This window comes from Plectropomus leopardus, chromosome 21, assembly GCF_026936395.1.
Source record: "Plectropomus leopardus strain MGB_pleo_1.0 chromosome 21, ASM2693639v1, whole genome shotgun sequence".
Lineage (NCBI taxonomy): Eukaryota > Metazoa > Chordata > Actinopteri > Perciformes > Serranidae > Plectropomus > Plectropomus leopardus.
The window spans coordinates 19967455-19993034 of record NC_142196.1 but is presented as its reverse complement, the minus strand read 5'-3'; the positions used below and the strand labels follow the sequence as shown (position 1 = coordinate 19993034).

The window sequence follows — 25580 nt, the reverse complement described above, 5'->3', positions numbered from 1 at the left end:
TGCCATGGTAGAGATGAGTGTAAAGCTTTGCTCAGCACCTGAGAGTGAGAGTCCACTCGCACGTACATACAGTGACAGGGCTAACTGTTAACATCACATAGCTAACAGTAGTTGCAGTTATTACTGGATTTAATGATTTAATGAGTCTGTGTGAGTTTGTTGGGACTGTTTAACAGCTTCAGATGTCAGCCACTGCTGTTGTGTTAGCTTGTGCTAACCAGGGAGATGCTGAACTGATTGGGAGAAGAGCAGCTCGAAAACGGTCCTCCAGTGCTACGGCAATTACACAGAAGAGACTCCCTGATTTTTCTTACTTTAACTTTGAATTCATAGCTTAATAGGCTAATTAAAGCCTGGTTATCCAATAAATTAATTTCAAATTGCACTTTGTCATTGTCGTCTAATTCACATTACTATTCTTGTGTTGCATTTTTTGGGGGGAGTACTCTATAATAATAATGTAATGCAAGTACTCAAATATTGAAATTACTAAACTGTTAATTAATGTCTTGGTACATGCTAAAAATGTAGCCAAAAAACCCAGAGATTTTGGTATTTTTATATAAAAATGTCTCTCCTTTCTCTTTCTCTAAAAGATAAAATTGTTTAATGTTTTAAATTTGACATAATACTGATATAATAATGATGATGTTTTATAAGTATCTGTAATAATAATCCAATAGTAATTTTGGTAATATAGTAGATTTCAATAACATTATTTTTAAGATTGCACAATCAATCAAACCAAACCAAACTTTTACGCTGAAATTGAAATCAATACCACAATAGAAATAAAGTAAATTACAAATAACTGAATGTATCACTAAATGGCAAATAACTGAATAATCAGAGTTAATAATCAAACTGTGCTGTATAACATGAACCAAACTCTTCATATACATGAAATAATTACATTGTTAAATTGTTTTTATTTACTGCTTATTACCAAGTTTTGTAGAATGATAACATCAGATTCATCTGTAGTTGATAAATAATAACACTAATTTATCACATGACATTTCTTGTGTGTGCTGCAGAATACTTGTTTTAAAGGAGTAAAACAGGGTAAATACATAATATACACTATTTTATATCCTGGGATGCTTAATTAAGACAAGTAAATCAGTGACGGAGATGTCATCAAAGTGATTGTGTGGCTAATCAATGAGTTTTGATGAATGCACTTGTTTTGCTGATGAATTCTGTGCCTTGCTGTGTCACACACTGACAGTCAAAACACGCCGCCGTTTATACTGACAGAGATCAAATCCAATCTTTGTGAAAGGGCTGAGAATTTTTCTTTCACAGAGATGCAGAGTGATTTATGTTTCATCCCATTGAACAAATCCCTGGTACCGCAGAAATGTGCCTGAAATACACAGTGCTTTTCGGAAAAAAAAAAAAAAAAAAAGTAGCAGTACTTTACTCTTTTGATGAGGGATATAACACATCACTCTCAACTTTTCATGTATCCATTCATTCACATTAGTTCAAGTGGATTCGGTGCAGTCATACCCATAGAGGAAAAGATATGTTATCAGAAGTATCGCTCTGAGATATTTTGCACAGTAGAAGATCTCTTCAAATGTATTTTCCGAGGAAGTGGTTTCGGAAATACACCAACACATTTTTCATCGAGAGCTTTGAGCCCGAAGTGGGAATGTTTGTATCGTGGCTGAAATCTCCATGAATACACAGGGAATGACATCTTAAATTTCATTCATTCCGATAAAACCTTTTTCAAATTATGTCAGCGTTTGAGCACGTCAAACTGAATTTACACAGGAGGTACGGGACAGGAGATACTGAGGATGCTGCAAAATCCAACAAAATTACTGTTTAAACATTGAATTGAATTGTTTGGAATAAAATAATAAGAGCACACTGTCAGCTTGTGTTGTGTCCACACTAAAGCAGCCTTTCGACGTTGCTAGGTAAGCCTGGCTGCACTGTGTTGACTCCTCCACTGTGACTTAAGTTCACAAGCCTTTAACTCCAATTGTCAGCTATCTGCTTCTGTTTTGCATGGTGTGTCTGCAGCCAGCACAGGATGCAGAGCGGGCTGACTGGTGCGAAGACCCCACCATACTCCCAAACCTGGTGCTCGTAGGTGACAGGCGTGTCACTGTGATAACCCTGCACGGTGCAGAACGCCTGCACCCACTCCGACATACATGCGATCACAGTTTAAGAGGTACGAGGTCAGGTGGGTTTAAAGCCACAAAGCACAGGAGATTTCAGGGCGGAATATCTGCACTGAGAGGCAAAATGAATACCTGTTTGTGTTTCTAAGCTGTTAAAAGAATAAAAAAGCATAGATAGGTGATTGTTGCTGGCAGGAGTAATCACACACACGATATAGGATTCCTCCTTCTCAACATTTGCTTTGATACACAACAACAGCGCATAACAAATGACAATATCTGACGCATCTGAGAGCATCCAAAATGACATTTGCCATTAACTTTAAAAAATGAATTAATAATTCGGGGGCTCAAAGAATCCTCAAAGAACAATAACAAAGGCAACCCGTTTGTTAGCTTCAAGTGACATATGTTTAATCTCGCGTTTTAAACTAAATTTAATCTCGAATCGAAGCAGCATATAATCAAAGACGCTCTTTGAACATTTCATCTCTGAGTCAAACAAAATGAGACTGCCAGGCTTGACAGCAAAGACAGCCTCACATAGAAGGGAATAACATTAAAAGACAATTCTGCAATTATCAGATGTAGCCCTGATTTATTTATCATTACAGGCAGCTTTGGAGAAACAGGCAGCTGTTAAAGGCACACAGGCAGAGAGAGGAGAGGATTTTTTAAAGCATGTGAGAGCTCTTGGTCTTTAGGCTGTTTGTTGTGCCAGTTTAAGACTGATTATGATCTTCATCTGTGGTGAGAACACCGTATATGCACACATCAAAATCCGAGATAAGAATAAATTTAGCATCTTAACTAAAATGGAGGAAATCTCTAGTTGTACGTCTGTCTTTTTCTCGATATTCTTTCATGTGATAAACTTGGCATTTGGCAGGTGTGTTGCTGCTACCCGAGTAAGTGCAGTTTGAGCTCTCAAGCTCTATCAGATATATTTATTAGTAGTCCTTTATGTGAACACTGTGTAGGGTATTGACAGGGGACCCATGTTAATTGTAACACCGCTGAATGGCATGCTGGGTACATTTCGCTCTATGTCACTCGCTTTAGTACATTAAAACAACAGATGAAGAAAGAAATACTGGAGATGTTTTCATTGTAGCAAACTCAAACATACATCATCAGTGATGTATCTTTCAACATGAACACTGTTGTTCCTGGAAATATTTGGGTTTTGACTGAGGCGATAAAATTCTTTTGCATCCAAATGACACGTTTCCACAGCTGTAGCAGGTGCGTTGCTCAGGATCCAGATTAAAAATCATGAATGCAGCTACCGAGACATCACCTGTTGGTTTATGGACTGCCATTTTGAAGCCTTCAGTTCAGCATTTTGGCCATCACCATCTTGGTGTTACGGAGCCAGAGGTGACCAAATTTGGGGGAGAGGGTAGAACTGTGAAGGGGTGAGGATCTGATTTAGACTGTGGTGACGCCTTGCTGGCAGCCTGTCACTCAATATTCCCTTAAATATGTGCAACTTTTAGTCTTGGTAAAATGAAAACGCGTAACTTACATAAAAACTCACTCCCCTACGGTTGTCACCAGTGATGTAATTAGTTATAAAGACCAAAACCCTTTTTTTGTTGGGCATTTCACCATGAGGGTCTACGGGGACTGACTTGCTTCTGTAGCCTCAAGAGGCCATTCGAGGAATTGAAGTTTTTGGTATTTCTACGTTGGCTTCATTTATCAGCCAAGAGGTTGATGCTTGTTTTTTAAGAAATCTGCTTGCAGAGATATTGGAGGCCAAGCAATTGGACCGTTCCCAATAGGCACGTTTTGAACGGGAACAGCACTCATAAACATCATAAGCTCTACTCTGCAGCCACTCAACAAGCTTTGACTAAGAGAATCTCCAGCATCATTCATCTAGATGAACAGGTATCCCCTTCTGCCTTTTTGACCTGATGCTCTTCCTCTTCCTCTCCACCAGGCTGGGTCCAGAATCGTTGAATTTTCAATGAAAAATAATCCAATAAGTGCAGCGTGGGGGGAATAATGATTAGCCAATCAGCACCACAGGAGGGAGTAATGCCATATTCAAGCTAGCCAGAACCAACAAAGAGAAATAAAAACAATGTTGAGCACTATAAACAAGATAGGTGCTGCTATGAAGGCTGTTAAAAATTGATATGTCTTCTTAATATCACCCGATATTGCAGTTTGTTTTACTTTGCTCCCCTCCACTCCTAAAAGAGAATTTTCCAAGAGCACTGGCCAACATTTTTGGCCAACTACTTTCTTACTGTTTCAGGTCATGTAACTACCATATTTCAGATCTTAGTTGTTTTAAAATACATATCTCAGAACTGAATGAAGAACTTTAAGAAGTCGTTGGACATAAGTTAACGTAAATGGTAGCTCAGCTCCCAGTTCCCACAACCTTGGATGTCCTGTGTCAGTTGAAATGGACACTGATTATTCAGGTGAAACTGCTTTATTTAGTGACGTTACTATTTTAATTACTGGTGCGGGTCTGCAGATAATTTGGCAGCAGTGACCTAGCCAGCTGACTACTGTCTTCACCCAGCTGGACATTGCATGTCATTGTGGAAAACACTGCTAAAACCGCATTACTACATATCAGTGTCGACTTAAAATGACATTAGATTCAGGGGGATACATTAATTTTTGGTTAAGAAAAATCAAATCCCCTTCCCCAGAAACTGGTTGGATTGGAGGTAATGTCAGGCTCAAGATGGAAACGGAGTGTAACGAGTTGACAATTCTGTCTGATATCAGGCAGCTTCTCCATACAGTAGGTGCGGTTGGAAAGCTATTGTACAGTGCTTGGCAAGCTTGACAGCTGAGTGTGGAGAAGTGGTCTCCTAGGGGCCACACAGATGCACAGACTGGGTGTGTGTTGGGCTCTGGATGGGGAAGCAGCCCCACTCAGGACTGGATGTGGTACCCAGCCTCTCTGCCCATCAGGGGAGAATAGGCCCTTCTATCTGCTTGGCAGCTCTGGCACTGAGAAATTGCCCATAATCACCCAGATAGCAGACTTTTGTCATCCTAACTGCGAGTGGGAAACAGAAGGAAGGTGGATTCATGTTGGGTAAACTACCATCGGATAATGGTTGTTCGAACAATATCCGGCTCTGGAGCGAGAATCTATCAAAACATATTGATCCTGGAACAAGAGAATTGGGTATGGCATGCGGAGCGCCTTTGTTTCTGAAAAGTGTTAGCTTCACAGAGACTGTACTGACAGCATTAATATATTAGATGGTGACTGCTGAAAGCCGCCTGCTGAGGCTCAGACTGTAACTGCTGCCTGCTCGAGATGCTTTCCCTTTGTGTATATTTCTTATCTATTACAAAAACAGCGCCTCTGACCAGTGAGGGTGTCTGTAATCAGAAAAGTGCTTTTAATTAGCTCATTCTTCATCTCCACTTACAGCAGATTGACTCTTTCACTGGGGATTTCTCACCCTACAAACCTGCCCGACTAAACTGAACGACTTTCCTCCTCTCATGTTTCCTCTTGTGTTTATCCTGATGAGGATTGACTGTCATTGAGTAACACTGAGTGCAGGGAGAATGGCCTTATTAAAGAGGGTGGAGGAAACCTGATGCTCTGTGTGTGTGTGTGTGTATGTGTGTTGAGCGGTGACATTGAGCAACACTAATGAGATAGATGTTCATTAAACATCGCAGAGCCACCAGGCCAATAAATCCAATCAGATAGGACAATGCCTGATTGAGCTATTAACAGGGCTGCAGGCTCAGGCTCTTTGCTCCCCTGCTTGTTTTGACAAGGCCTGTATTGTGAGCTCATTAGTGACACGACTTGATTACATTTGATGTGTGATGACAAAATACTAAACAAATACACATTTTAGCCGAAAATGAATCACACCGTCGCATATTGAGGATGTTTTTTGTTTCACTCACGTACTCTGAAAAAATATGAATTTAAAAACTGGCACTGTATGAAAATACCTTACCGCTACTCTCATTATGGCAGACTAAACATAGCTTATTTGACAGAGTTGAGTTAAGGCTCTTACAGACCATGTCCATATTTTACGTTGTATGTATGTGTTTTTTTAACCTGTCATCCAGTTAAAATTGTAATGCAACCTTTGTATGCTGAGTCCAATGTGCTTATTTGTTCTATTAATTGTAAAAACTCCCAATGCAATACAATATAGAGGATGATTTCTCTTTTCTCTCTCTTCTTGAAAGTAGAAAATGAAAATATTGGGCCCATCCAATCCTGAGAAGGTAAAATAAATCAGACTTTTACCTGCTGATAAAGGAGCTTATGATTTATCTTTATAGTTTCCAGGACTATTTCAGGATGTCAGAGGGCCAACTTGACAAACTGATGGCAATATTGGAATCACACCATAAAGGTCCAGTGTGTAATATTTAGGGGCACCTAGCGGTGAGTTTGCAGAACTGAAATTTCTCCTGTGTTTCAGTTTCAGTAGATCAGAAACTAATGAAAGCATAGTTATGAAAATGTATACAATTTCTGCTAAATCCTTCACACTGGATCTCAAAATAAATAAATAAATAAATAAATGAATAAATAACTCCACCAACATTTCCTAATCCAATTGATACTAAACAGTGGTGGCAATATGTGTAAGGTAGGGACACATACACATAAATGCACATGAAATGCATGATTTTTTAAAATTTTAAATCAAACCTGTTTCAAAAACTTAAATCACAGATGAAAGCTTGACAGTTGGTGTGATTAACATAGCATGAGGTTTTTAAAGTCAGTCAATCTTGGCTGAAAAATACGGACTTGATGTGTAAAATCTTCTAGTTATCAATATTAAAAATTTACGAAGTTTGGCTTCTTTGAATTATTTTACACGTGTGGAAGCAGAAAACAAAATTGTAAAGAAGCCCACATCAAGGAGACTAGGGACAACATCATAGCACTCAACATCAAAAAGAAGGATGCTTTCCCCAACCAGCAAACGCAGCTCTACCATGACTGACTTCTCCTGTTCATTTACCACCATTACAGTGTCATTGACGCACAAAGTATGACAGTATTACAGTCAAATAAAGAATGAAAAATGTTCAAAACTCAGAACAGAAACATAAAGTGCTAAAAATGTTGTAAATTTTGATCTCATACATTCCTCACTGTTTCTACATAAACCAACATGACTTTAAAAGGTCATTTGAGGGGAAATAAGGACATGGAGGCATTATGACTTCACAGTCATATTTTTACCTACTTAGCATAAATTGTTTTTATCAAAACCCTCACTGGACCTGATGTGAGTATTGTACCTTAATGTCTGGTGTCACATCTGTCCCCTTTCATCTTGACTCTTCTGGGAAAGAAGCAGGTGTCTGAAATCTGATGAGGCTGGCAGCTCTTTGCCTCAGTCAGTTCAATTTTTTCAGTCATTTTTAGAGTTTTTATGTCAAAGTAAGTTGAAAGTTTCCAGGAGATTTAAACAGATACACTACTAATCAAGAGATAAATAGATTATTTTTTACCCTGAATAGCTTCTCCAACTTCTCAAACACACCTGACTGCCGCTTGAAAAGACTGGGTTCACAAGCCCAAACCCTTGAACATTCGTTTGTTACATTTTATTATACCACTTGTTTTTTTGGTATTAATATGTTCCCAGACTTCCTTAAGCTGACAAGAAGAGTCAAACTCATGTAAATCTGAGTTATTGTGGAAGTTTTGGCATTTCGCAGCGTTCTTAAAGGCCCCGGCAAAATATTATCTTATTCACAAAATCACCGATTAACCCTTTAACACCTGGATTGACATTAGTTTTGTTGCGCTGCACCTTTTACAAGCATTTAAACTTGAGAAAATGTCATTAATTCCTTTAAAAAAACATGGGGATAAAGGCAATGAGTAACTTGGCAAAAAATGTCCTGAAAATTGCAAAACATTATTATTATTATTATTATAAAAAAAAAGTCATTTAAATCGTTGGGGGGGATCATTAGATATTATTAAAAAAAACTGGGCAAAAATATCTAATATTACTATTATAACTATAAGTATGTTAGAAGATTTTTTTTCAATGTCACTTTTTTCTTTGTTTTTGTTGTCTGTTTTTAATTTTAATTGTAACTATTGTAACTTAATTTTAACTTATTTCTTGCCAATTTTTGGGCCATTTTTTGTGATTTTGCTCATTGCCTTCTACCCATTAACCAAGCCAATTTGCTCAGGTGTTAAATGGTTAAAGAGAGAGTGTTTCAGGTCACCTCACTCACCTGTGGACCCATTGGGTATCCTGGGTGGGACTGGCCCAGCTGACTCTGCTCAGAAGGACTGCTGCTGGTGTCAGATTGGACCGAACCGTCACGAGCTCCTGGGAAAGAAGAATAGACAACAATAATCGCCTTAGATCAACAGAGACACTGTAAGTAAATAAACACACAACACAGACCGCGTTGCAATATTACAACACAGTGTCATACGACGCAGAGGAGGGCAGTTGGGAAAGGAGGGGAATTTGTATTTAAGTGCTTTATCAATAACCGCTGTAGCGCTGAATAAATTACCAACCAGCGGAGAGGCTCATTGATGGGGGATGATGCATACTGGCGGGTCCCCGATGGCCTAGATTACCGCTGAGAGATAGAGCTCCACCACAAACGCTGGGGCCATATTATTCAGCCATTTACATCACCGAGTATCACTCATCTAAACCCACTCCCCCCCTCCGCTCTGAGCCTGCAGCTACGAGACACAATTAGACCTGTTTGCTATGAGGGCAGAGTGGAGTGGAGCAGACAGGGACATGATAATAAGCTTGCTGATGGCTGCAGGGAAAACAAAGGACACCGGCGATTGGATATCATAGCAATACCCATCTCACAAAATATCTCCGCAGCGCAATGAGTGTGGATGGCTCTGAAAGGTCAAAAGGCTGCTTTGACCCTCACCCTCTGACCTCGATGATATCGAGATCGCATGATACCTCACTGTTGGCGCAAAGGCTTTCTGAGTGCAAAGACGAGTAAATCTTGCAGAAAGAATTGTCAAAAAAAATAAATGTCTCTTCAATGTCTTCCGCCAAACTGACTGTCCAGAAGAAAAAAAAAATACTTGACTGAACATAATTTATTTAATGTTCCGAGAGTATTCGTCCAAAAGAACAGAAAATTTACAGCTGGAAGACTTTAGTGTGAAGGACACTTCAATCCTACTATAGCAATAATGTTCCAAAAACTTGAAGAAAACAATAGCCTTGTGAACATAGATGAATATATAGTACTGGTGTTAAATAAAAGACAGTTACATTCGGGTTGGTTTTTCCAACAATGAGAGGATTTTTGTGATTTCATAGTAGATCACTTCAAGAGAGTTGTAAAGATGTTGGTTTGGAGGATGAACATCTTTTGAATAAGTTGGTGAAGGTGCAGTGCCATGGAAACCAAAAGTGGTAAAACTACAATAAAGAAGGACCCCTGTTCTTTAGCTGACAAACTGTTACAACAGAGTGGATAACATCTTCTCACTGATTCATCTCACTTTGGTGTTTCAATGACAACTTCAGGCCTTTTGTTGATACCAACTACCATGTTTAACCACACTAGCCTTAACCTGGAAGAATACTGCCGTCCTTGATCGACTTTTAAGCTGTTACACAAGTATTTAAGTTTGATTAAGTGTCCTTTTCTTTCAAGTTTTTTTTTACCTATTATGGAGAAAAAGTGTCACCAGAACCTCTTCATCCTTAGATTTTCTGATTGAGTTTTTCAGTATAAAAAATGTCTGCTGAAACATTGATTTTTTTTCTAAAAACACTTGAAAAATGAGTTCAAAGGTCCCACAAACCTATTTTCTAAACTTGTCTCTTATCATAAGTGATAAGGTATTACAAGAACACAAACATTTCTGCCACAGTTAAAACAGTTTTGGTACTTTCACTTGAAAGATTTTTTTTTTTTTTTTGTTTTGTTGTTTTGACTGTGCTTGTCTCAGTGGTTGGTAGTGGACAAGGCTACTCTGGAAAAACCTGATGTCACGAACTTCCATGTAGTGTTATATTACTTGAGATCGATGTCTGTCTTGAGATCAGTCTTATGACAACTTTTAAAAAGTGACGGTCTCGTCTTGGCCACATTTTTACTCAGTCTTGTCAGACTAAGAGGACTCGGGACTTTATTTCAAGACTGGTCAAGACCCTGACTGCACGGATATCACTAAATTGCGGAATTGTTGAAAAGTAAAGGTCGAGTTGAATCAGCTCCTTAGTGTTTTTATGTGTTTAAAGACAACAAAGTAAAATTACTGAACACAAAAGTCACCTCTGCATTGCCTTTTGATTATTTAATCAAGAATCATGGCACACTTGTATACATACAGTATGGTTATAAAACACATGAATGAAGAGGAATCTTTGTGCTCTGTGCATGTTTAAGGGCTGCCGATAGTGCACATATTCCACATTTAGCGATTCATGCAGAATGGAACTCACACTGGTCTGGTCTTGACCTGGTCTCATCTCTCAAAGTCTTGGTCTTGATACACTGTGGTCATGACTTGGTTGACTACAGCAATGCTTACATGAATCAATCCAGCTTCAGCGACATTTTAATCAAAATTAGGTATAGGGCAAGTTGTTTGCTAGTGCTGCAAGGTAAATTTTAGAAATACATATTTTGTAATAATGTTTGTTCAGAACCAAAACTTTGATTGTTGCTAATTTAGTCATAGGATTTTAAAACCAAGCTTTGCAGAGGTTTTAAAAACAAATTATTATATTAATACTGGCATGATTCCTACTGTCGTAAAGTAGTGTAAAACACAGATTGGAGACCTGTTTGTTTCCAAACATTCCTTCATTTCCATTTAAGTATATACTGCAAGTATAAAATGTACATGGAGTTGTTAAGAAACTGCATGAGGCAAATTATTCTATTTTATTGCATTCTCTATAAATAAAGTATGAGTGATCAGCTTCTCTTCGATAAAAATTTCAAATTTAAAGGCTTTGTAAAAGCACAGATGAGTGCCTGTAACCTCTATGAGTCAAGTTGTTAAGTCAATTTAATAGCACAAAAATGGGCAATTTATTTTAAAAACACCAATGTGAGCATTTGACAAAAAGGTCATGTGCTGTCTGTAATTCAATAAGAATGACTGTTTTGAATGTATGATACAAAAACACTCACAAAAGGTTAATAAAATATCGTTTTAGATGTGCTGTCTCCTTCATACAACAGCTCTACCCTGCAGTAAAGTTGCTTGGAAATGTGTTTGAAGGCCACACGACCTCATTAAATCAGACAATGAATTAAAAAAAAAAGGAAAACTGGTAAAACTTTCTATGAAGGTCATGTCTATCACACATTATAAGCACATTCATGAAGCATTGTGATGTATTTATAAAAACCCCCAGTAATGAGTACTAAAACCTGGAATTCTGCATTTCAGTACCTGCGATTTCCTTGTCTCAAAGTCAATGGGTTTTCTGAATGTGTTTTTGGTTAGAATCCTTAAATAAGGTCTGTGGTAAACACAAGCGGCGAAGACTTTCATGTTTGTTCTAGGACATAAAATACATCAGTAAATACCCCACTCATAAACTTTGAAGCTTTTATGTTTCTCAAAAAAGTGGTTGCTAACAGTGGCTAAATGAGAATACAGAATGTTATTATGCCATAGTGTGGTTCGTTTTAACCTAAACAATAGCTTTATACCTCTGGTGATTGCATTTAGGCTTCAGAAATCTCAAAAGTGGTGTTCAAGATTAGAAGATTGAGGATTATCTTGCTGAACAAAATGTGTAGGTATCATAAGGGTTTGCTCACCATGGAGCATATTTTCTGAAATGATCCAAATCCCATGGAAAAATCCCATAGGCTTTTAAATGAGGGAACCATGGCGACACTGGCTTTCCGGTCAGCCTAACAGAAAAATGGCATCCCTGGAGCACTCTATATGCCCTTATCAAATTCTTTTTAAATGTTTATAATCATGAACTACAACTCATAACGATGTTTTATAAAGTATTAGAAGTGACAGAAATAATGTATTGTAAGTTCAGCATTCATAATTATTTCTATCTGTACGCCAGAGTGGCAACAATGTTTGGAAGAAAAATCCCAGTCCTGGATTAAACGGCATATTATAGCTACCATAATTTTATAAAGAAAGATAACGAACTGCTCTAATATATCATAAACAGATTAAAAATTCTAAGTTTCTCAGATAGTATAATGTTTTACAACATTAATAATAAACTACAGCATCACTTAGGGAGCTATAAATGGACAGTTCCTAAATCACAAATACATATTTTTCCTCTTGCCAGTAGTGAGGTTTATTAATCTAGATTGTTTTGGTTTAAGTTGGTGAGTGTTGGAGATGTTGGCCATACAGATGCCTGCCTTCTCTCCAAGAAAATGTACACAGCTTGTGGTGCTCAAAACACCAAAAATACATTCGAAAAACTCAACAGCAATGTCTCTTTCCAGAAATCATGACGTGGTCACTCAAGACAATCCACAGACTTTGTTGTGAGCAGTTCCATGTAGGAACACGTTCCTCTGCACCTAACTGCACCTGCCAACCGTATGGATGCATGTTTCTACTCTAAGCTCAACCAGCACCAGAGGTGGGACCAAGACATTGTTTTGCAAATGACAGTTAATTTGCACTCAAGTCCCAAGTCAAGTTCCAAGTCAAGACAGGCCCTGAGTCCTCATAACAACATATAATGCAGTTCTCTCGTACAAATTGATTGGATGCTGTCAGATTGGTTCGAACAGAGTTTTGTGTGTGTGTCTATAAGAAGGAGAGAGCGGAAATGCCGAAGCCAGTCTCATGCCGGTGCCACTTGATGTTCGGGATAATGTCATTTTATATATCCTAAGTAGAACAAGCTGCAATACACAGAGTGTATTAGTTTTTCAACTCCACACACCAACCCCCAAAATCTGAAGGGGTTCATCGTAATACAATAAATATCTAAATACACTTCATAAACCTTGTTCTCAGTTGTCATGCAGGATGATTAACATTTATAAAATGTTTCATAAAGCCATCCATATGCATTATAATGTCTCATGAATGTGCTTATAATGCATCATGAGCATAACCTTCATAGAAAGTGAAATGTAATCACATTTCCCCTGTAAGATTGATTTTCTTACATGGACTATCACAGCTTTTCAATAAAGAATAAAACCTTGATGTACTGTGTCATTCTTTTCATGGACAGGATGAACAGGCTTTTTCTTGTTAAACATACAGTGCATGCAGTGGTTTCCAGTCCTTTTATAAAAGCTTCATACAAAGCCGTCTATTGAATAGTCCTGCCAGAAAGATCTCATTGCCTGTCAAGTATATTTATGCATTACATTTTAAACTCCCCTCCGCCAACTAAAATCATTTCATCTTTACATAAAATCCAAATAATTGGTGAGTGGCATGACCTAACAAACCTCAAGCATTTGATGGCGGATGTAAAAGCCCAAGGGGGAGCCTGCTTTTCTAGCTGGTTTCCACCTCTGGCTGGCCCTGCTTCGCGATGAAGGTCCACATCCTCTCGCTTATCAACCTCGCTACGCAGTGGATATTTTGACAAGCCAGTCTCTTTTCACCAATTATTTCACCCATTATGGACCACGCTGTGCACAGCCCCACCCTGTGCACTCAGTCTCTGGAATTAAGATCAATCTGAACATACAGAAAAGACTTTGTGGCCGTATTAGAGTCGATATAAAGCGATGGATGAAGTAAAGTGTCATCATAATCTGCTGTATAATTTGCCATTCATTTTGGCGGGTGGATATTATGAGGCTGTAATGTTTTTACTGGATTTCATTAGTGATATTGTCTCCTTGCAGTTAATTCTCACTTTGGATGTGATCAAATAAATGTGTTTCACTCTGATTTTCATTTAAACTTCCCAACCATCTCAAAGGCAATTTTGTAAATGCAGCTGCCACAGTGATAGCTGTTCAGTGGGTTTATTTCATAATGAAACCAGCAATGCCACTGAACAACTTTTCCACCAGTGAATTAACTAGTTATCTTCATAACAAAGACAATTAGCTAAATGAAGATATTCAGCTTTAATAAGACTTTCTAATATCATCAATAAGCTCCAAACTACACAGCTCATGACTGTAGTTAAGATATTGGTTGTGAATAATGTATTCTATCTGATAAACAGTGCAGTAGACTTACTGAATAACGATTCCTTGATGCCTTCATTTCACAATAACTTAGAAAGCTTCATCCCCTCGCAAATATCTGTAACGTTAACACGTTTATCGCAGGGGAAAAGATCGATAATAAATAAATACACATGCACATCTTCCCCCAAAGGATTTGTGTAATTTCTTTAACTAAATTAAATAGCTGACAGGAGAAATACCCAGGGAGTCAGTCTTCAATTCTTTTTTATTACTAGAATCTTTGTACATGTTTTGCTTTTCTTTTCTTTTTTTTATAAAAATTTACTTAGCCTATGTGAATGATTCTTAAATGGATTTCCAGATGAAGGTTAATACTATAGACGCGGGGGAAAAAAACAGAAAATATCTTGATCAAACCTTTACTATAAAGAAAGTCCTTTGATGCCGTGATTATATGCAGGTTACACAATGGGTAAAATGGAATGAATGGATGTATTGATGTGAGGTGGGATGAAAGAAGAGGCCAAACGGATGAAAGAACAGGCGATGCACATTCAACATAGCTTTACATTTATCTAGGACATTCAGGCTTCATCTTCGTGAGCAGTTAAACTGCCAATGTACAAGTGCCCTTAAATCAAAACTCTTTAGTTATGTAAGTTTTTTGCTGCCTTGACTGAAAGTAAGAGGATGAGTTTAATTACATAAATCAAGTCTGATTAATTCCAAACCGATCCCGACAGTGACACAATGATATTTTCAGTAAAAATGCTTTTTTTTATGTGAGTGAAATAATTAGATTTATTACAGGGCACAGAGTGCAATTTGATTTGACTTATGTCATGGAAATATTGCCAATATCCACCACTATATAAATTCTCTTTTATTGATCACCAAAGTGGCCACTGGAGAGCGACTTTCAATGCCACACAAGGCACAATGTCTCTATGTGTGCGTGTGTGTTGGGCGGTTGACGGGGGTGGGGGCAAAGAGCCATATTTATTTGACTTCATTCAGCCTGTCTTAATGCAGGGTGCCCCAAGGACTACACCACAAAACAATTAGCCTGGATTTCATAAAGCAATCAGCATGCCACCTTGTCTAATGCAACCGCTTCATACATTGACAGTCTGAATAAAATGGGTGTTATTGAAAGCTTTGTGTTCATGTTAGCTTTCGCCTCAAAGCATTCATGAATCAATTTTTGCCCATAAAAGAAGCTTTAACACTTAAGCTATTTTAGTGGAAATGCATTATGTAAGTTGTCAAATGTACGAGAGAGGCCTGGTAACGATTCAGGCTATTCAGAATGAACAGCCAACCTCCATTTTTATAATGGTCCTTTTGAAAATGTCTGGCTGAGTGCATGTGTTTGCTATTAAGACGGTGTCAATCACTGCCACTGAAATCTAATCCATGGAAAATAATTTCACATGTGAACACATTTTAAAAAGACTGAAGATTATAAGATAATTACATTTTTAATTGCTATAATAAATTGAATTATTGAAGTAGAGATAATAATAGCACAAAAACATGCAAAACAGCTATCTGGTAGTCGTCATCGAATCTGAGTTGTGCTGATGATTCTGAGTGTTTGTTGGACAGCGAGCTGCTGGAGCGTAAAGGATGGGCGCAGATAAAAAACAAGCCACATCATACACAAGCTTTAATTCCATCAATACACAACCAATTGTCCCAGATTGTTTGACCATTGATTTTGTTAATACGGCTTGGAAAGTTGATGTGGCGTTTCGGAGAGAGCTGAGAGAGAAAGAAATGTAGAGCGACAGCTCATTTCACTTTCATTTTTCTATCTAAAGCAGCCTGGAATAAAGTCCAAGAAGTAATGTTAAATCCAAGGGTATGTAAAATACAAACTAGGAGTGACTGTATTCTGTTACAGTTAAAACTGGTGGTTTTCTGGATACACTTTACAAATAGATGACTATAACGAATTACTTAATTGTTTTTTTGTTTGATTTGCTCTAACACTATGTCCAAACTAAATGTTACGTGAGCAAGCGTCCATTTAATTGCATTGTTTTTTAATTGTAATGTACTGTATTGTTCTACCCGACTGCAAGCCTAATTGTTTTGAGCTGAACTTTTGTCAGGTGCCCTGTTTCTATTTATTCTTATTGCTTACTTTGATGCAGAGGTATCAGTACAATACATCCTAATTTTACTGCTAGAACCTAAGTAAGGCTGGAGGGAGATCACCAGGAAGCTGAAGGTTTTTGGTAAATGACTATCCCTGATAAAAACTACTTGCTGTTGGCTATATTCAGCCCTGTCTCCTAAAAATTAAATTCATATACAACTAATCCGAAACAGCAAATACAAAGGAAACATTCTATTGACATAATGGGGGAATTTTGCTTATTTACGCATCTGGTAAGTTTAAAAAATGTTGTTGTTTAATTAATGTATCAGAAAAATGTTAACTGTAAATATATTTCTGTTGTTTTCCACCCAAAAAAGGCACCCCTGTGATACACTGCCCACTCATAGTGACGACAGCATTATTTTTGGATTACCTTTATTATTTATTATTATTTTATGTCATTTTCAGTAAATATCACAATATGAGATGTGTGTTTTCTGTTTAAAAAGTAAGCGTAGAAAGATAGAAAGTACTTGGCCATTATTTAAGTGCTTAAATCTCCAGTTGAGTGCACACATGATACAAAGCCTACATGGTTTGTTGAAATGATGTAACAGAAATGCATGTTTAACAGACTCAGTGTGGACAGAGTGTTCACTTGCTGTTAAAACATGGTGAAAAATTAAGGCGCATTTCCCATGAACAAAGAAAAAAAAAGGTGACAATGGCAGAAAAGATGCACAGCCAAGTTTCCTAAAAATATTCCGAAGTATTTAGAATACTTGACTTAGTTTGAATCATCTAATAGAATACAAAACAAATAACACTTAAGGTCATGTAGTCAGTACTATGTTGTGAAATACTCTCAAAAGTAATCCTCCCAACAGTGTACAAGGCATGGCATTACAAAGAGCTCTCTCTAATATGCAGTGTCGGCTTTATAGTGATTTACTTAACTCCTTGTAGAATGCAAGAGAGCCAAAATCACCAGTGATTTAGCTCAGTGTTTCATTACTCCCACCAAAGCCCTCAACAATAACACAGGGCATAATCTGCTGCCAATAACTCCAGGTGCTCTTAGTCAGATGGCTCCCTCTGGACCGGCAGGGAAGCAATACTCTGTTTAGAGGCTAGGGTGGAGAAGCTGCTAAGGATAGGTCAATAGTGTTTCTGGGGATAGAAAATCACCAGAGACGGACTTTTGAGTGGCTGCCTGTAACACTATTAGCTACATTATGGCTACTGCTGCTGCTAGGAGAGCTGTCATTTCCTTAATTAAGAGCCCAGCGCAGGGCAAGAGGGAGAAGAGGCCACGGTACTCTCTCCGGGCCTCTAACATTAAAGCCTGATTCCTTATCGTGCACGGGTGGAGACCTTACAGGGGAGAAAAAAAATCTATCTCATTCATTATTCTGGCATAAAGTGGAATTATGGAGCTAAGGAATTACATAGGAGGTGGTGCTGCGGAGTGTGCCGAACAGAAAGGATTTTACACCTCAGCAGTTCTGTGACTATTTCTGAGGTGATTGTAAAGCCACGAGCAGCGGAGGGAAGATTCAGATCACAGACAGAAGAAGAAGAAAGGGCAGAGAGGAAAGGAAAGTGATGGTGTAATATAGTGGCTCCAAACTGGTCCAGTCACTGGGTCCAGATTTCTCCTTAGTCATTAATTCAAGGTCCGCACAAAAGACAAATTATCAAATGTATGATTTTATTTTAGGCATGTTTTCTTTTCAAAAATTGGCCATTTTTTTTCTTTAAATTTTTTTAGAGAATCTTTTTTCTTTATTCAAAAAAAATTGTAGGCTCGCCAAAGTAAAAATCAGAAACTGTAGAAATACAAATTAGCGTTGGATTTTGATATTTGTGTAGGTTCTTAAATACATTAAATGGGAGAAAAACTTGCATTTCCCAGAGTCACTCAGAGAGGCTCAAGGTAAATAAATGTAAAGTTGGGGAGGGTAAAACAAACAAACCAACAAAAAAAATAAAACAGCCTGATAAATAAAGAACACACCCTTAAGCTTATTCTTATTTAAACCCCCCCAAAAAAAAATAGGCCAGATATTATAAACAACAGGGCGTTGAAATAGTTACTGTTCTGGAAAAAAAAACTCTTACTCAACAGTAAACTGTACTTACAAAAAGCTATGTGCTGCAAATTTGCTGCACTTCAAAATAAAGTGTTTTTCACAAACTTGACATGGTTGTGAGCCACTTACGGTCCATTCACAATGGACCTAGGACCCATTTTTGGACCGCAACCCACCATTTGGGAACCACTGTAGTATGTCTCCACTGACTGAATGTAAACAACCAAAAGTATAGACTTCAGGTTGTAGAAGTAAGCCTCTGATGGATGGGTGGAGAATCTGCATGCAAACGATGCTTAAAGCAGTAAGGACCCTGTGCTACGACACTTATGCTCTCACTCGAGGCCACAGGTCTTCTCTCTGGCATGAGAGTGCTCGGCTCCAGCTCTTACCTGTCTCTCCCTTGATGCTGGAGTGGAGATGGAAGCAGCACAGGCACAAGAGGTACCAGAGGGAGGTAAATTGGTGAGAAGAGGCAATGCCCATTTCAAAGGTCAAGAAGGAGAGACGGTGTGATGGAGAGAGGAGGACGGAGAAGGGAAAGAGGAAAGGGGAGGGGAGAAGAGGGCTTTTTGTGTCGCGTCTTCACGGGGGGGACTTGGGACACTTTGCACATGAGCACATCTGTTATGGAGCGTCCTCCTCATTCCCAAAGCAATGTCAACCTGATTAGCTGAGGGTTGAAAGAGGCAAATAACAATCCAAATTATTCTTCATCCTTTTACAGGCATCAGCGAAGGAGGGATGCTGAGATGAAGACTAGCTTTAGAGAGCTGTAAGCCTTTTAGGAGATGCCTGCTTCACTATTGCTCCTCCTCCTAAATTACTTAAATGATATTTGCTGTAAATAGGATTCTGCTGCCGGCAGCCTGCAACCCTGTGCTGAATAAAGGCCTTTCTCTCTCTCTGTGCTATAAATCTTTGTTCATACTTTGCCTATATAGAATCACAAAGCTCTTAAGACCAGAGCTTAAAATGATCATTAATTAGTTATCTTCCCATTTTGAAGACGTATTGAGTTAATTTTCATGCAAAAAATGCCAAAAAAATGTTTGGTTTCAGCTTCTCTAAAATGAGCGTTTGCTTTGTTTCTCTGCTTTATATAATGTAAAGTAAATATATTTACGTTTTTGACTCTTGGTGAGACAAACAAGACATGGAGACTAGGTTGCATTCTTATACTGTGGTATGAAAATTGACAGTTATCATACTGTGTATATTTGATTATCTACAGTATTGAAAATAAAGTGCAAGCAGGTGGACTGAGAATATCACCTCTCCTTTTTCCTCTCCTTTCCTCCTCCACTGCCTGTCAGACTTTTACAAAAAAATGATTTCTAGATTTAACTATATTAAAGCATTTATTCAACCAACAAAAAAAACCTTTATGTTTTTTTTCCTTCAACAGTAATAACAACTGAAATTAACAATTATAATAATTGTGTAATACCATATACCATGATGTTTACTGAGACAGTTATCAACTGTGGAAATATATATTCCACAGTAATATTGCAAGCCTAATGAAGAAATCACCTTTGGGTTTTGGAAATGTTTTTCATTTTAGTTTTATGATGTTTTGTTTATTATTTAAAAAAAAATAACCATCAAATTTAACAATAAATAAAACAATACATTATTGCAGCCTTACTTATTTCTTCAAGAAAATAAAGAAGAACAAACTCTAATTGCACAAAGCCTCATAACTGCAAACTCTGTGAAAGTAAGAAATACTTTCAGCATTTTTATGAGTTCTAAAGTGCTTAGTCAATTAGTCACTCGACAGACAATTAATCAGGAACAATCTCTCCGAATTTGAAGTTATTCAAATAGGCCCAAATTATCTGTTGACATTTTTTCGTTTTACATCACTAGAAAAGCACTTGGCGATTTGGAGAAAATCAAATATCATGATGTTTTTGTCCAAATACCTCAATATCGCTATCGCATCTATGGTACATTGTGGGGTTGACTATTGGTGCTTTCACAAAATATTTACACAAAAAGATTTTTGTAAATAATCATCATTAATGTGTTATGTAATAACTACACTGATAAAGGCAAATAATAGAGCAGCCAAACCAGTCTGGTAATTTCAGAGAATTACATCATTTTACTGTAATGCAGTCTTTAAAACCAGAAAAAAACAACACTCCTGCCAACCTTTGCACATTATCCAACAAAACAGGACTACAACTTTAGGAAACATGACTGATTATTACAACAGCATTTTTCATTTCGCATAAAATTAATGATAAAATTTAAATGATTTTAATAATAATTTTAACCAAGTAGTAATTTTCTCCTAACTACATTAGTCAACTAAGCGTGCTTCCCTTAGCACATTAATGACATAACATCAATACATTGTCCAGCCCGAGTTGCAAATCAAATATCTTTTAGTTTTATAATTTAGAAAAATGAAGCAACATTGCATTAACTCTGTAAAGGTTTTGACTATTTTCCAATATTTATGAATGTTTAATCAAAACTAGAATTACCAGATTAATTGATAATAAAAAAATAATAATTAGTTGCTGTGGACCTTCAAACTATTATTTTCAAACTGCAATCATGTTAAAAATGTTTTGGGAAATTTTATGTTGTGTCTGGTCAGCTGGAGGACATTTAGAAGTAGCCAGTGGGGTGTGAGGGCAGTCCAGGGCGGAGTGTGTGTGTGTGTGTGTGCATGGGGGACTAGACACCCACATGTCATGCCTGACACATCAGCCTGGGCCCCCCAGGCTATCCGGCGCTAATGCTGCCTATGTCCCACTTTCTACCCCTTTGCCCCTCAAAGCCTCCTCTCCTCCCCTCTCCTCACCCGTTCCTTCTGTCACAGAGGTATAATAACAATGGATCACACCAGCGCCGCAGCACAGGCTCAATCACGATAGGATAACATCAGGTGCTACAAGCTGCACAAGACTATATCGTAGCTCCACTGAACCTGAGCTAAACGGAGTTTATCTAGAAATGAGTTTATCGAGAAAAAGTCCTGTATTAGTTGTTACTGTGTTCCCCCGTTGCAGTGATATTTACAGAGCTGAGTGGGTAAAGGTAGAAACAAGCAAATAATCATGTAGCTAAAAGACACCCAGCCCACCCCATCACACCCCACCCCTCCCAGCACATTATTCTGGTGGTGCAGACAAATAGTGGAAGGAGGGACGTCTGGAAATAGTATTGCTTTGAAGCCCATAACTCTATTCTGGAGAAAAGAATCATCACAGTGTTATTCCACATCCTCAGATATAAAGGGAAAAAACATAATAACTTCTCGATAGCCTGGATCTCCACTGCTCTATACTAGCTCCCCCCCTTCGCCCGCCCACACCCCTGCCTCATCCACCATACACCCACTTCTCCTGCCTCAATCTTTGGTTTCAAAGGAAACGAATCAGCCAGAAGGACAGAAGGTTATGCATTAGTACTGGTCATTGCTCAAAGAGCGAGCGTTATAAATAATAAAGGCTTGTGAAGGACACAAGGGCTGTGGGATGCATCTCTGGTTCACGCCACACAAGTCAAAGACAAGACTGTAATTTCTATTCCGAAAATGTGACCCTTGCAGCTTCAATTACATCTCAACAACACCAACCGTGTCCGTGCCAGGAGATGTGATGCCTCTTTGTTAGCTCTACATGAAAGGTTTATTGATATTGGTTATGGAGTGCATGCTACACAACATATAAGTTTGGACGAAAATGATTTCCCAACTTAAAGACAGTGTATAACTAAAATAAATGCATATTGAAATTCAATTTATTTTCTCCACAGCTATCCACCTACAGAACTTGTGATGTGCTTTTGTTTGGAATATTTTCTTGTCAAGGCAACAATAATCTTCTTAACTTTAAATATGAAAAAAACAACAGAATTATATTGTCAGTTATTTTTTGAAGTTCTTTGTTTTGCTCAAAGTCATCTCTGCATAACCAAGCATCCGTGAAACCTGATGACCTTTACTGCATCGAAAACAAGAAGTCCGCTTTGTGCTCATCCTCCCTGTCCTCTATGCCACGCAGTGATTGTGTTGTTGTAGCCATGGGCACTGCGGGCACATTAGCAAATGTATAACACCTGCTTTATAGGCATGCATTAAGCCTGTTTTCAAGTTTGTGCAGACAGCTGAAATCCCCATAATGAGATCCACCTCCTGGGGAGAGACTTGTTCTCCCTCGGTCTCCTTTATCCACTCTTATTTACTCAGCGTGGCCCATTCAGCACTGGGTTTGCGCCACTTTATTACTTAACCTCACCACACAACATTACGAGGCTCTTTGCATCAGCAAGCAGCCTATCCCACCATGCATCCTGCTCACTAAGCTGATTACACAAAAATAATAAGAACTCGTGCCTCCAGCAGTGTGGGTGTGTGCGTGTCTCTTTGTGTATATACATGTGTATGAATTTGCACGAAAGACAGTCGTTTTGTCCCACAGTCTCACTACACTGTAACACTATGAAGTCTTTACTAAGTATGTTAATATGCAAAATGAGTGTACTGTACCATTTTTAAGAGGAATAAATTGAAGAAGATGGTACGAGAATCAATCACACATGAACTGTGACTAATGAAGGCAAAAAGGTAAAGTTTTTGATTTACCAAAGACAAAGAAAATGTGCAATGACCTTGAAGCTTTCTCACCAGTATCCAATATTAGTTTTGATTTTTTCCAGCTGTGAGTAGCTCCATCTTTTGTTATGTGTACTGAATTATGAAACAATACAGTCCAACAACAGCATACTTAAAAATTTAGGTGTGAAAACTGACATCTTAAAGATCTCTGTATTTAGTCATTTATCATTACATACTAGATTAAAAGATGAAAATTAGAACAAAACTTAGTTAAACTCCAAATCTGTGATGCACACCAACTAAGTCAAAAGTAATTCATGAACCTTTTGCATAGAAAAAAAATGTTTAAAGATACATTTAAGGAGAAGAACTCGGGGTGGGGGCAAAAAAACCCACTACTGCACAGTATCATGATTTCTATGCAGCAATACTGTATCAATGCATGAACATGAAGTATTGATCTTTATTATCTAAATCATTTATATTGCAAATTTAAATGAAATTTTTAGTTGCCTATAAGTTATAATAAAATTGATTGCGTTTCAGACCACTAGATATATTTTGCTGCACTAAAAATGATTAAAGTAAGAAACTTTATCTTTAAAACTAAATCTTGAAAAAAGGTCATACATTTAAATACACTGCAATATATGTCATTGTAATACTCATACTGCATAAGGCAAAATGTTAAAAATCACAATACCATGACTAAGATACTGTGATTATATTGTATCATGGGGCCTCTGGTGATTCCCTTTCCTAGGAAGTACTCCAACTTTCTAATGATGCAGCTCTTCTCTCCAAACTACAGTCTTGTAGGGGTGACCGGGGCATGAGTAGTCCAGATGAAATTAATTTCAATAATCCAGTGTACAACATGATTGTGAGTAAAGCCAAATAAACCTGGAAATACATACAAGCCCAAGCAGCATTACAGTAGATGTTGCATTTGTTGTGGACTTTTTGTTCTGAATGACCTCCAATACCAGGAATCAATGAAAGATTCATTTTGCTCTTTTGGGGAGGGGGGTCTCGAGGTGACCTTTGTGAAAATGTTCCACCATTTTGGCAGAATCCGAATAAGTGCAGACCATTTCATGTAGACAGTAAGTGTATGAAATGAGTGCTCCTGTCGTTCCAGCCTGGCTCTCTTTGACAGCATGATGATAGAAGCGTCACATCCTTGGGAGAGTAAATGCAAACTGACAAGAGATGAGCCTTTGGTTGCTGAATATAATACGGAATTGTGCTCTGAGTGTCTTATTATCTTGTCTGTTGATGTCTGAAAGGGGGAGATTTGCTTGAGAAGAGAAGACAGAAACTGTACGCATCCAACACCATCCCGTCCTTTGAAAAAAAAAAAAAAAAAAAATTGCTTGCCCTACTAACCACAGCTTTCCCACCTAATGTCCACTTCTACTTGGAATAAATACAAGGCGGCAGGATGTTTGTGGTGCCTCGTAGCCCCTGTTAGCTGAAGTGGAAGACTATTTGCACAGGCAAGCTTTTAGGAGGAGAACGACCCTTTCACCACTGCAGTAAGCATGTGGTGGGTGTAGAAGGTGGACAATTTACTGTAGACAAACATGACCGCTACTGTCATTGTCTCCAACTGACTTCTCCTTCTCACATGAGCCCAAACTCTTAACCATAGTATTAAAGCACTAAAGTCATACATCAACTCTGCAGGGAAGAAAAGTTTATGGCAAGCTCTCTAGATATGAAAACAAATATATTGCACATGTAATTGCAGCACAAAGTAGTGATATCAGCATTCAATGATTCAAAACAGCTCAATATCAATACAAGAAAGGGACTATGGAAATCGACTGGTGTGGTGGTTTCATATTTATCACACAATTTGTAAGAAAGAAAAAAAGCCAAGCTACAAGAGATATATGTTGTATATGTTTTCTAGGAGAATATAGATAATTAGCTGCAGGTTGTCCTTAGTAAAAAAAAAACTTACAGGCTTTCCTCACAAAATATAAAACAAGGTTGGAAAAGATGTGTTCAGTTTCACTGCATTTAAGATCATTTTTGTTCTGTCTACACGATGATTCTGCAGGAGCAAACTTAGCATGATTTGCATTTCCTTGAAACTACTAAGTGAGTGCTTTTACTCTGTGCATGGGATAAGCGTGTTGGTTTGTGTGAAAATGTCACTCATGAAATTGGAGCACTGTATCAGAGAGATTATGCAAAATCACGGCCATAAAACAGAGCAAAGTTTTCTTTTCTTTTTTTCCTAAACTGAAACTGAGGAACCCAAAGTATTCTTGCTTTTTCACCACAATGCAAGTAAAGGAGAAGAATCTTAATATTGTGGCTTCTGCACAGTTCAGAACCACATAAGGAAAACCACTGAATAATGTAAAGCCTAGTTTAAAGGCTCGATTCAGTGTTGTTTTCATATCAGTGGTCTTCATGTTGATAATAGACCAGTGAGAATACAAACTTAATGCAATCTCTATGCAACCACAAGAGTTCAATACAAACACAAAAACAAGCAAATGTGGCTCAAATAACATAAC

The 25580-nt window shown here is 37.9% G+C and overlaps 1 protein-coding gene across 3 annotated transcripts in view; it reads right to left on the bottom strand.

Annotated features, from left to right (window-relative positions):
• Window positions 1–25580, bottom strand: part of pou6f2 (POU class 6 homeobox 2) — a 93474-nt gene that overhangs the window by 55860 nt on the left and 12034 nt on the right. For all 3 annotated transcript variants that reach the window (XM_042510685.2, XM_088071814.1, XM_088071815.1), the window contains one exon: window positions 8382–8479. In XM_042510685.2, coding sequence (XP_042366619.1) covers window positions 8382–8479 — 98 coding nt within the window. The remainder of the gene's footprint in view (window positions 1–8381; window positions 8480–25580) is intronic.